The sequence below is a fragment of the Chaetodon trifascialis genome, chromosome 5 (genome assembly GCF_039877785.1).
Source record: "Chaetodon trifascialis isolate fChaTrf1 chromosome 5, fChaTrf1.hap1, whole genome shotgun sequence".
Classification (NCBI taxonomy): Eukaryota; Metazoa; Chordata; class Actinopteri; order Chaetodontiformes; family Chaetodontidae; genus Chaetodon; species Chaetodon trifascialis.
Window position 1 is genome coordinate 23919013 of NC_092060.1, and position 12091 is coordinate 23931103.

The 12091-nt window shown below is 43.0% G+C and overlaps 1 protein-coding gene across 1 annotated transcript in view; it reads right to left on the bottom strand.

The window, feature by feature from the left end:
• Positions 1-12091, bottom strand: part of slit3 (slit homolog 3 (Drosophila)) — a 242144-nt gene that overhangs the window by 215925 nt on the left and 14128 nt on the right. The window contains exons 2-3 of the mRNA XM_070962829.1: positions 8153-8224; positions 1882-1953 (exon numbers count right to left, since the gene is read on the bottom strand). Coding sequence (XP_070818930.1) covers positions 1882-1953; positions 8153-8224 — 144 coding nt within the window. The remainder of the gene's footprint in view (positions 1-1881; positions 1954-8152; positions 8225-12091) is intronic.

A 12091-nucleotide genomic window follows, 5' to 3' on the forward strand; every position in this document is an offset into this window, starting at 1 on the left:
CAGCAGAATTGGTTTGGACATGAAAGAGAACTAATCTCACGGGGCCAGTCCCTCAAAATCCACAACTTTGTTATATTCTTGTAAGAAAAATGACACATTTCTTAAACAATCCCTGATTCGTTCTGCAAAACATCCATGGATTAGAAGCCTAAACAGTAAAACAAATCACATAATCATTATTGTTTGCCATTTCAGGCCAACTCTGCGTCCCTAAATTAACAAATGACCGTATCCATGACTTCACCATTCATGTGCTGACAAGCATGAATGTCCTCGCCCAAGGAGATAACTACATAAGCCCCATGTTTTTCGCATTGTAACGCCATAAATCACACAGACTCAGCACCACGACCTCTCACCCCTAAACTTTCACCCTGACAGGCACAACATCAGAGAACCTGTCAACTAAGCATGTTAAAAAGCATTTCACTATCCCTGAGGTAAATCAGGACCCTCGTTATTATCATCACTACAGCAGCATCGAACGACTGTTTTTTCCTTCCTTGATCGACTTAAGGTCAAATACGAAACATCGCCTGTACAGGATGTGATGTATATAATATAAATACATCTGACATGCAACTTTAGTGAAATGCATTATTATTGCACAAAGGCATATTTTCAAACAGATGAATGAAATGCCATTGCCGCCTGCTCCCCACGCACCCACCCACTCACCCCTCACCTCTGACCCTTCCTGACACGCCGCTTTAAAGAGCCTTTTGACACTAAAGCAGCCCATCACCTCTCGCTTCGACTACTGGATGTGTGACCTCCATTGAGAGAGATACACATGTCGCCGCCACTCAGTGTCCCATCTGTCCAATGTCAGGTGAGTTCGCTGTCAACTGAAGGGACTTAAGTGTCTCTCTGCATGTCTCCCTGTTACAGCTCCCTGCTATTCTCGCTCTTGTAAAGACAAAACCTCTCCATCAGTATGCCCTCCTGTGGAAGTGGACAAAACTCATCCCCAATGAGGCTGTGAAGGTACATTGTAGAAAGTCAGATAAATTAAATAACCTACTGTGTTTAAATAGCTAAAAAACGGACATTAACTGAGGAATAATCTGAACAAATATATCAGTGAAGACATTCTCAGGTCCCGTCCAAGCCCACCAATGTGAGGCCAACACTGTTCAGACAGCCATGTTTTCTCCTCATCACTTAAAGTTCTCTAATACGGCAGCTAGAAGATATGCTGCATCATCTGAAAACTATAAAAATATAGTAGAATTTTTTAGGGGGTAATATCTCACAATACGCAGTGTGTTGCTCTATTTTCACTTCATGGTACGTCATCGTAAACACTCGGTAAAGCGGGAACATGGAAGCGTGTCTTCCTGCAAAGCTGTCTTCCTGTCATCCCTCCAACACAGAGTCATAAACATGCAGGTGTGTGTGTGGGAAGTGTTGTGTTGTGCACTGACACCTTGATTCTATTGACTGGAGCCCTGGTGTGAGCTGACAGACACGCACACGCACACGCACGCGCACACACACACACACACACACACACACACACACACACACACACACACACACACTCAACAAGGCAATATCTATGAGAGATTCCAAGGATGCGTGTGAAGTGCAGAGATTTGGGTGTCCTCCAGGTCCGCTCTTTGTGCATCTTTGTGTGTACGTGCATGTGTAAATGGACAACAGCAAGCCAAAGGTGTGTGTGTGTGTATGTTTGACGTAATGGAAAATCTGCAGTAATAAGTCAAATATTTGGATGTGTGTGAATTTGTGTTTGCAGGCGTCTGCATATTTTTTTATGTGTGTGCATTTTTGCAGCCTGGCAGGTTTTTTTTTGTTTTTACACGCCTAAAATACAGCTAAGTTAAGTTTGGCTGTAGCAGGATATGTCAGTATACTTACAGTCTCTCCAGCAGTCTGAGGTCTTGAAAGGCTCCTCTCTCGACAACACTGATCTGGTTGTCCTCCAGATGACTACAGAGATGGACATAAAGAACAACAGGTGTTAGAAATTCTGTTTGTCTCTGCTGTGAATGACTGTCAAGACAATGGAGAAGTAACAGTGACTGTTAGAGGAGGCAACAGGAATTAACAGTAACATTACACCGTTGCAGTAGTCATTTCTTAAAGAGGTCTTAATTTAAATGTCAAACCGAGGGACAGCCATGTAGCTGGGAATACCTATCCACAGCCAGCTTTCCGGGCTGACCCAGAGGTTCAAGCCAAAGGAAGAAACACCAGATAAATCTCATTTTCTGGACAGTACGCGCAGAGAAATCAGCTGCTTGCCAGAGAGAAATGGAGATTTCAAACATTGAGAGAGACATTTGCACTTTCTAAAAATTGGTTGTATAAACAAGAAACGTTTAGAAATTTTAAGACATGTAGCATTTCACAAATGTCACAATCTAGCGCGCCAAAAGCAATTAAAAACCCATCCCTCCTCAGCCCCTGAGTGGATAAATTCTCCACTTCTCGTCTCTCTTTCCAGTTGCGCTCGCAGTGTAATGCATATTTTTTTTTCTTCCCCGCTCTGTGTGTGTGTGTGTCATGTTTTCGGGGTGACTTAAGGTTTTCCAGATGGGAAAGAGTACAGATATGTGTGTTTATATTTTCTGTCTGAGGATGTTAAGAGTGACATCTCCTGAGAGACAGGAGGGGAGGGGGAGATCGAAGGAAGAGAGTGGCTGATGTGAGAGGCAGAGGACGAGAGGAGGGAAGAAGTGAAGAGAGAGGAAAGAGAGGAGGAGGCAGAGAGAGGAAACACAGATGAGGAGACGCAGGATGACAAGATGGATTGAGTGAAAGAGATATGAAAAACAAAGACAGCGAGAGCAAAGGAGGACTACAGAAGCTGTATCAGAAGAGACAATGCCTGGCCTGCCATGTGGACTTTAAATTGTTGTGCCATGATGACCTTCCTTTAAATATGCTTTGAAAGAAAATGTTTAGACATGCAGCTGTATTACGGCCATTAATCTGTGGTCTGTCATACCGCCTCGGCACGCAAACACACACACACACACACACACACACACAGATCTGCTGGACTGAAACATGCACAGAACGATAACATGCTCAGACCACAAACATGTATTCATGCACACAAGTTTCAAAAAAGGGCATTTACAAGAGCTTATTTTGAAAAAAATTCAATAATATAAACATACACTGACAGGCGCAAATACACACTATTCAGAGGATGCATAGACATACACACCCAGCCTACTAACGAGCAATGTCAGATATCTGTGTGAGCATGAAGAAAGTAAACGCAGGTACAGAGCTAAGCAGGTAGCAAGAAAAGCCAAACACACATGCAAACATATGCACAGTCCTGACTCCAGCCCATCAGCCGTAACCAGTCCAGCCAGCATTCAGCCAGCATGTTTATTCTAGTCTAGCTGCATTTTCTCCATCTTGATAAGAAAGCGTATCTCGTAAACTCCAGAGAAAAGCTACATCAAGACATAACTTCGAGTAACTACGAGTTTATTTGTCCAAATGAGGGATCAGCCGCATGCTGATTTATTGAATGAAGTTTAGAAAGGCAGGGGATCTCAAGCCAAACACATGGTGTGGGGAGTCGATGCTGGCATATTGTTCAGATGAGGTATTGTTTTTATATTGGTCTCTATCAGGCATTACTCATCGGCAGGGAGATGGAGAACGATGGAGGAAAAAGAGAGAAAACATGTATTGATTTCATGTGTGTGGGGCCTGGTGTGTCTAATAACTCTTTCATTCAACCATATTAGACAATCTTAGCAAGCATTATAAAACGCACAATGATGTCACGCTACCTTATGGCAAACTCGGAGCGCTTGGCCTCGGCAGGAAATAAGGAAATACTTCAGGGGATATTAACTTCACTTGTTGTTTACACACAATGGGTGAAACCACATTAACTTTCCAGAGCCAAATGTTCAATATCAAGCGCAAGTTTTCACCTACATCTGAATTTGTTTGGAATTACCCAATTTCACCACAATCTGGAAGAGATCTTATGATGTCAGGCTGCCAAAGATATTACGCTAAGTGTTGCACATTTAGTATGCATGCAGAGACAAGCTGGGTCTGTGATTACGGCAAGACGGTCTGACCCCCCAGATTAAAGAATATTCAGACTGCTGGATTTGTTTTCGACGGATGAACAAAATGTTTAATCATTTTGCAGCTGGCAGCCTGAATCATGTGCTTTAATGAGGGTCAGATACTGAGATGAAAGTGTAAAATACCAACAAATTAGTCCATTAATGGGTTTTTATCCCTGTGTTCTATAATTATTAAGGTGTTAATGTATTAGCAGATAAATTAGCAGTAGAAAAAATGCACAATATGCTGCACTTACAGGTTAGTTTGGTTCAGGTGTTCAACAGAAGTTATATGTAATGAGAGTCAGGTATTTTCACAGGTCTAATTAGCAGTAATCACTAGCCTGTATAAGCATTGGCACTGAAGAGTAGCTTTTTCTCTGCAGCCATTAGCTTTCCCTGGGAAGAATGTTAGAAACGTTAAACTACATGCAAACGTTTCCCATGGGATGTATGTAAGGCTTCAGTGAGAAAGAATCCCAGAAGTAGGCATTTGTGTGTGTGTGTGTGCGTGCGTGCGTGCGTGCGTGCAGAGGTCTGGTAAGTAACAGTAATACCTATTTGACTACTGATAAGGGTAAAGGCTGCTTTCTGTGGGACCATGTATGCTTTTGTTCATCCCTTGGTATCATATGCAACAATGTGTGCGCGCACGCGTGTGTGTGTGTGTGTGTGTGTGTGCATGCACATCAGAGTGTGTGCCGGCATGCATGTCATGTATGTGTGCGTGCCTGGGTTTGAGTGTGTACTTTCTCAGACTATCTACGCTTTCCCAAGCCATCTCCTCCCCATTTCTTTAAGAGATTTAGAGTGGGGAAATGTCACAGCAGTTTATCACCAACCACATGAAGCAAGCTGCTGGCCCACCACACGCAAACACACACGCACTCTCTCACTCACACACACGCTCACACACGCACGCATGCATGCATGCACACACACACACACACACACACACACACACACACACACACACACACACACACACACACACACACACACACACACACACACACACACACACACACACACACACACACACACACACACACACACAGCCTCTTCTCCACGGTCCCTCTCGCTGTCTAGGATGCAAACAAATAAAGGTCTCTCTCGTTCTCTGTTTTGCTCAAGCACGCGTGCGCGCGCACACACGCACACACGCACACACGCACACACGCACACACACACACACACACACACACACACACACACACACACACACAGATAAAACCTAAAACATTCTGACGTCAGTTCCAAAATCCACCATAGCCCTCACAAGTATGGTTATAGTTAAACAAATGGGCTTACCAATGCTAACACACACATGCATAAACATATTTCCACTCCTCAGCGTAGTTTGTGCTGGGAGGGTATTTTTATCTGCCGGTCTGGTTAAAACAGAGTGAGGAGGGAAGCTGCATGCAGCCAACGGTGATTATAGTTATTATAGGCCTAACACACACACACACACACACACACACACACACACACACACACACACACACACACACACACACACACACACACACACACACACACAGACGCACACACATTTGAGCCACTTGCGCCAGAGGAGTGAGAGAGCCCTTAAATCAATTAGGACAGCTGAGAGGAGAAGAGGAGTCACATTCTGTTTAGACATAAAGAGTTAGACAAGCAAGAGCAGCATCAGCAATAATGTGATATTGTCCCTGGACCTTTGCACAAGCACAAAGGCACAAAACAGAAGATATGAGGCCAATGTTTTGGAAAGCAAAGCCCATTTTAGATGTTTACTGACGGCTACAGGTTCAGTCTGTTGTCAGTAAATCGCCTTCTGAAGTAATTCTGCCTTGAAATGGACCAGTGGTCAGCAGACCTGTCAACCCTCCCGTATTCTACCTTTCTCTCCGGCTGTTTCTCTGTTTAAATATGTTCCCGTGAATCTTCCAGATTATAAATCACAGCTGTAATGTCTAACCACCTGGCCAATTTGGTGTGTTTGCTTCACTTCCCTCCATGAATGTATGATTTTAGTGTTAGAGCTAATATTCTACATACTAATATGTAAGACTTGCCAATAGAAGAAGAAGAAGAAGAAGAAGAAGAAGAAGAAGAAGGAGGAGATGTTCATAGCATTTTACTTTCAACCAGGTATCTGATTCAGACCGCCTAACCGCAGCCATTCACTTAATGTAGAAACAAGTTAATCCAGTCCTTGTTGCTCTGAGCAAGCGTTTGCCTCATTAGGACTCACTGTGTGAACCCTTGTCTAAATATAATGGGTGTGTGTACAGTGGTGAGGGTGGTGGGATGGCCATGGGTGGGATGCTGGAAAATTTCCCTTTTTTCAAATGTCAGTGTTAATCGGTATGGTGGTCAGTGTGGCTCTGCTGTTTCAGCCCCCTTTTGAGGCGCTGAATACAAAACAATTATTGTTAAAGTCAGCATCAAGTTAGTTCTGGCTGGACATGCGTCACTCACCTTTCGCGGTACACCTGTGTATGTGAGTATGCCTTAAGCTCTTCATCATCTAATTCAACGAAACACCTGTCACATCTGTTTAATGCTCAACATCAGTAACTCTCCACATGCAGTGCATTTGGTTCTTAGCAGTTTCATTTCATGTTGGCACCTGAGTGGAATTGAAAAATAATCATTTTATTTTTTGAGTGTGTTTAGCTTGTAGTGTTGTAGTTTAATTATACAGGCGCAAATTTATACAAATCTCCTCTGTGCATATTTAAAGTTTGCAGCTCATTTCTAACTTTCAAAGGCATTCTGCGATCTCTGGACATCCCAGTATTGCAAAAGTTCAGCATTCCTTACTATTATTCAGAGAGACAAGGGAGACAATTGTAAATTCTGAGTCACATTATATTTCATTTCACGGTTTCGTATGAACGATGACTCACAATTTCTTACAGTTGTCCAGAAATTGCAACATTTTTTCAGCTGTTTAATCTCTGCGTATCATAATATCTGCACCAGTTTAACGTCTTGTTGGCCTGTCTCGCTGCTTGTTACTGGCATGTCAACTCACGATTAGTCAATTATTTAACCTCGTAAATACACAGTAATTACGCAATTCGACTCCTTGGATGGGACACTTGCATTCTCTCCTGTCCTGAAATCCCTCATTAGGATGGGAAACTCTGTTTTATAGAGCCTTTTTTCCCTTATATCCATATACAGGCCTATTAGGTAAATATAGCATTTGCCTAATTACTCCAGCATGGAAGTTTTTCTCTTAATGGGATTCCTCGTAAAGAAACGCACACCGGTCACATCAAGGAAAAAGAAAGAGGTTACAAGTACATGGGAGACCCAACATCCAGTCCTCATACCTAGATGACTGAACAAGCCGTTTGATAGCATCTTACAAATAAATAACTCGTGTGAGCGTTGTCTGATCTGCCGGTTGTGTTGAGGTATGTTTACACAATTAAAGCTATTAGGCCGAGGTAAGGGAAAGATCTTGTTTATGGTTAAAAGAAACCAATACAAGCTTTGTATGCCCAAACATGGACCTAGATTTTTTGTGGCAATGTGGCAATGACACACCATAGAACGGAAAGAGCCATAGGATAAAAGCGACCACGATGCTTTAGATTACATGCTTCCTTTAAGCCAGTACATCTGTTTTAAAATTTTGCAAGAGCATGTTCTTTCAATCGTGCTCCAGGTATTTCACAGCCGATCAAAGATAACTTCAGTATTTTCCAGTCCTACAGGAGCCCTGTTTGCAGTTGTTTTGTGAGGCGCTTCATGTCCAATAACAATAAGCTTCACAGATAAAGTCACCGGGCCTCACGCAAGGTTTGCTCTGAAGTGGTACATGATACTGATTAAGACAATGTGTCGTATTCTCGGATTTTTTCCGTACTTTATTTTCTCTGTCTTGGAACGAGCAAAGCTTACAGACAAAAGTCGGAGCGGGTTCGGATGAGAATACAACAACGTCTGCGAGGCCCGTTATCTTTGGACATGAACTCAGTTTGAACTCGCTGAGCAAGCTGGCCTAAGAACCCCTGAGTAATTTCAGCAGACTCAAAGGTTTATCACCACAAAATGTTGAAAGAAAGAAACAAACTTACAGAATCCTGAGGTTCTTGATGCCAGAGAAGTCCACTTTAGTGATTCTGGTGATGTTGTTCCTGTTCAGATCCCTACAGAGAGAAACGACAAGGTTAGAAATCTGATTCATCACATCTGAGTGTTAGTAGAGTTTGGTTAAATTAACAAGTATCTTCACATATCAAGTATCAAGTATTTTGACAGATGACGTCTTCATTAAAAAAATGCTGAAAAGCAAGTGAAGTTCAGTCAGGATCCACAAAGTGCATGTGTGCGTCTGCGTTTGTGTGTCAAATTAGCGGACGTGTCAGCAGGACAGACCGTGAGAATGCCCCACAGCATATGAGCCCACACACACGTACACACACACAAACATGCAAACGCAAACAAACAGGAACCAAAACACATCCACCATACAGGCACCAAGAGAATAATGCACACACAGTCACATGTCTACACACACAAACTCCTGCTGCTATGAATTATTGGGAGGCAAATTTTCCAGAAAAAAAAAAAAAAAAGTGGGATGAAATTATTTTCTCTTTCCATCATCAGAGTTTAAAAGCTTATCGTGTTTCCTGGCTGTCATTCAATCTGTTTTAACTACGGGTGCACAATGTATGCATTCTGCAGTATGAACTGGCTGCCTGAGTGTGTGTGTGTATGTGTGTGTGTGTGTGTGTGTGTGTGTGTGTGTGTGTGTGTGTGTGTGTGTGTGTGTGTAGACTGGTTCCCTTTACATGGGTATGCTGTTTATTGAAACGCTGTCGTACTGGAGGAATTAGAGCAAGGGGGAAAAAAACACACAAGAGCACAAACAACACACAATTTTCTCTCTTATTTCACACACACGACTCTCTTTCCCTCGCTTCGTAAGCTTTCACTCGCCCTCTCTCGCTCGCAGACACACACACTCACACGTACACATAAACAAAGTCTGGTTTTGCCAAGGCGGCCTGCGTGTGTGTTTTTCATAATACACCTAAACATTTATAAATCTGATTTAAGACCATATTAGGTTTCAAAAGGCTTCCCCAAGCAGCCACGGCAAGGACCACTAATAAGAGCCATACCCCGGCCTGAGACAGGGAGGGCTGGTGTGGGCGAGGGCAGCACTTCCCAGAGCCCAAAATGTGGTCCACGGTCCACCAGGGGTCTTTGAAAGGGCTCCAGGGTAATGAATAGTTTCAATATCTCATCTGATACAATGGGAGGCCACATAAAATGATCAAAGGCTCCCACCCACTACAGTACACACACTTATCTAAATAATTAGACACAACAAATAAGTCCTCAGAACGAGGTCGCAGTCAAGTGAGGCTTCTATTTGAGGATGCTTGATATAAGAGAGAAGAAGGAAGTACGAAAACCTCCATGCAAAACCTCGAAAGGTTTTTACAGTGGTGCAACAAAGAGCCTTAAACCAGCACCAATCAATGTTTTCACATTAACAACAGATCATATGACTGTGCGTCATGTGAAGGGGATCGCTCACAGTGACGAATCGACAGCGAATGATCACCTTTTAGCACCTTTCAGCTCATCGTTACGGTCTTGCAGCTTCATGATTGTAGCTCTCATCAACCTCATTTCCAGACACGGCCCTGATACACCAACCAAACACTAACTGCCCATCAGCAAATGACAGACAAAGTTAGCGACTAGCTGGAAAACAAAGTGGAGCACATAGGAGAAATAGTTCCCTCAGAAGATGGTGGAGACCAAAATAGAGGTAGAAGAAGTTTGAATATTGGATTTACTTTTGCCAGGAGGTCAAATCAATGCTAATTTTGTCTGCTGGATGTGTGAAGAGGCACCTGTTTGCTAAAATGTTTGTCCTGATACATGTTCATGAAGCTAACCACCTTTCCTACACTCACGTATTTTTTACAACATATAAACTAATTCTAAAATAAATTTTCAGTCCGTTCCCTCAAGCCCAGTCAGGAAGCTCTGATGCACGTCATTCACTGTTTGCTGTTTGGAACCTAATAAAGCATAAAATGCCAAAATGTTTTTTTTAGTACTGCAACATGTCAATAAACGGACAAGGCTGAAACATAAACACAAACAATAAAAACATATCTGGTTGAATTTCAAAGGGACGTTCTGAGGTTTGGTGATGTTGTATTTATTATAATGATAGACACGACCACATCAACAAGTGAACCAAGCACTTGGAAGCAGCAATGACGCGAAATTATGCAAAAACCAGAAAGGGAATTCACGATGACTTTGAGTCCCATCCGTCTTGCCAAAGCATTCAAGAGACCAGATAAGTTTTTGACGGCGAGCCACTCCGCCATCATCCAGACGAGATGCTGCTGGTTCATGTCACAGGCTTTCAGTATGTGTGTAATTGCCAGTTCCTTGGAAAGCGAGGCAGCTTGATAAGCCCTCTTGGACGCGGTGAAAAATTCAATACAGCATTGATTTATCATTTTCAGCTTGAGGAAAGAGCTGCATCCACGATGAAAGAAAGTCCTTGTTGATTTGTAATTTCAAGTATCCGCTCACTTTTGAGTGACTCCGAGGCAGAATCCAATCGGAAAACTTCTGTTCTTCATCACCTCACCTCTATCCACCTCCTCCTCCCCCTGCTATCTATCTCGCCTTATCTTTTCGCATTTGGCCACAATCTCTCAGTTTTTCTTTATTTCCTCCCTCCTTCCCTTCATCTGACTCAAACCTCTCCTTTACCCAGTCACTGATCTTTAATGTCAATCTGTCAGTTCTTCACGGCCAGCTTTAACCCCATGTTCCCATCATCCTCTCCACTTTTTCCTTCTCTCCCTAATCTCCCCATTTTACAGCGTCTCCCCCTCTCTCAATCCCTCTTGTCTTATCTTTCACCGCTTCACAGTTGACTTAACACTTTTTCTTCGCCTTCCTCTGTTTTTCTCTTTCCCCATAATCTCTCCTCTTTTATCTCAATCTTTCACTCTTTTACAGTTGGCTACATTTTTCCCTACGCTTCTCTTTTTTCTCTGCCGCCTCTCTAATCTCTCCATCCTTATCTCCATCTTCCTCTTGTTCACAGTGGAAACTTCTGCTCTCACCAGGGAAACTGCTCTGGAGACAAACAAACAGTGACGACACAGGGCCAGGTGGAGAGCCGTGGCACCACCTTATCCAACATCACCACCTAAAAACGGAGTCAAGGCCGCCGGCAGAGCAGAACGAGATGTGGTGTGAAATTAAACGTCAATTAAAGTTTTGGTCATAACACTATGTCACATGTCCACTGTGGATGTTATTAATTTGTCACGCCATGACAGTGCACTATGTGTACAGAATGTGTACAGAACTGCATGTGTTATTTTCAGTTTTGGCCTAATATCAGTGAAGATGAAGAGTGAGCGGTAGCTGTTAACATCAATCATTAGGGCATAAATTTCAGTCAGAGACGCTGACCATTTATAGCAAATAGCTGCAGAGTCAATTTGGTGAAAATGGCTCTTCCTCTGAGGATCGATCCAGCTTTTCAGTTGCACACATGAAGGTTAAATCTTAATGAAATCAGAGATACCAAAATCTTACCGCATAAGGAGGAGGACTGGGGGGTTGGAGTGCAATGCAACAGGAACCAACACTGGTGGGACGCCTGGGCCACACTGACTCCTACCTGTGCATGATGCCTGAACTGCTGCAGCTCGTATGCGTGTGGGGTCCACACAGACAGTATTGCTGCTGCCAGCCTTTCTACATTGACTTTGCCTTTGATAATGGCTTGATAATGGATAAGCTTTTCGCACATCTCTGTCTCTTCTTCTACAATCATTGAAGGTGTGGTGAAAGGTGTAATGCTGCTGGTATGATGTCAAAATCACTATCATCATCGTCTCTTGCTACCTTGAAAGGTGTGAAACTGTTGTGCATTCAGAAAAAGACCCAGATAATCCCATGTTATAAGACCTCAATCGCAAAATTAAATTCTGAATATGAAGTCGTGTGTGCAT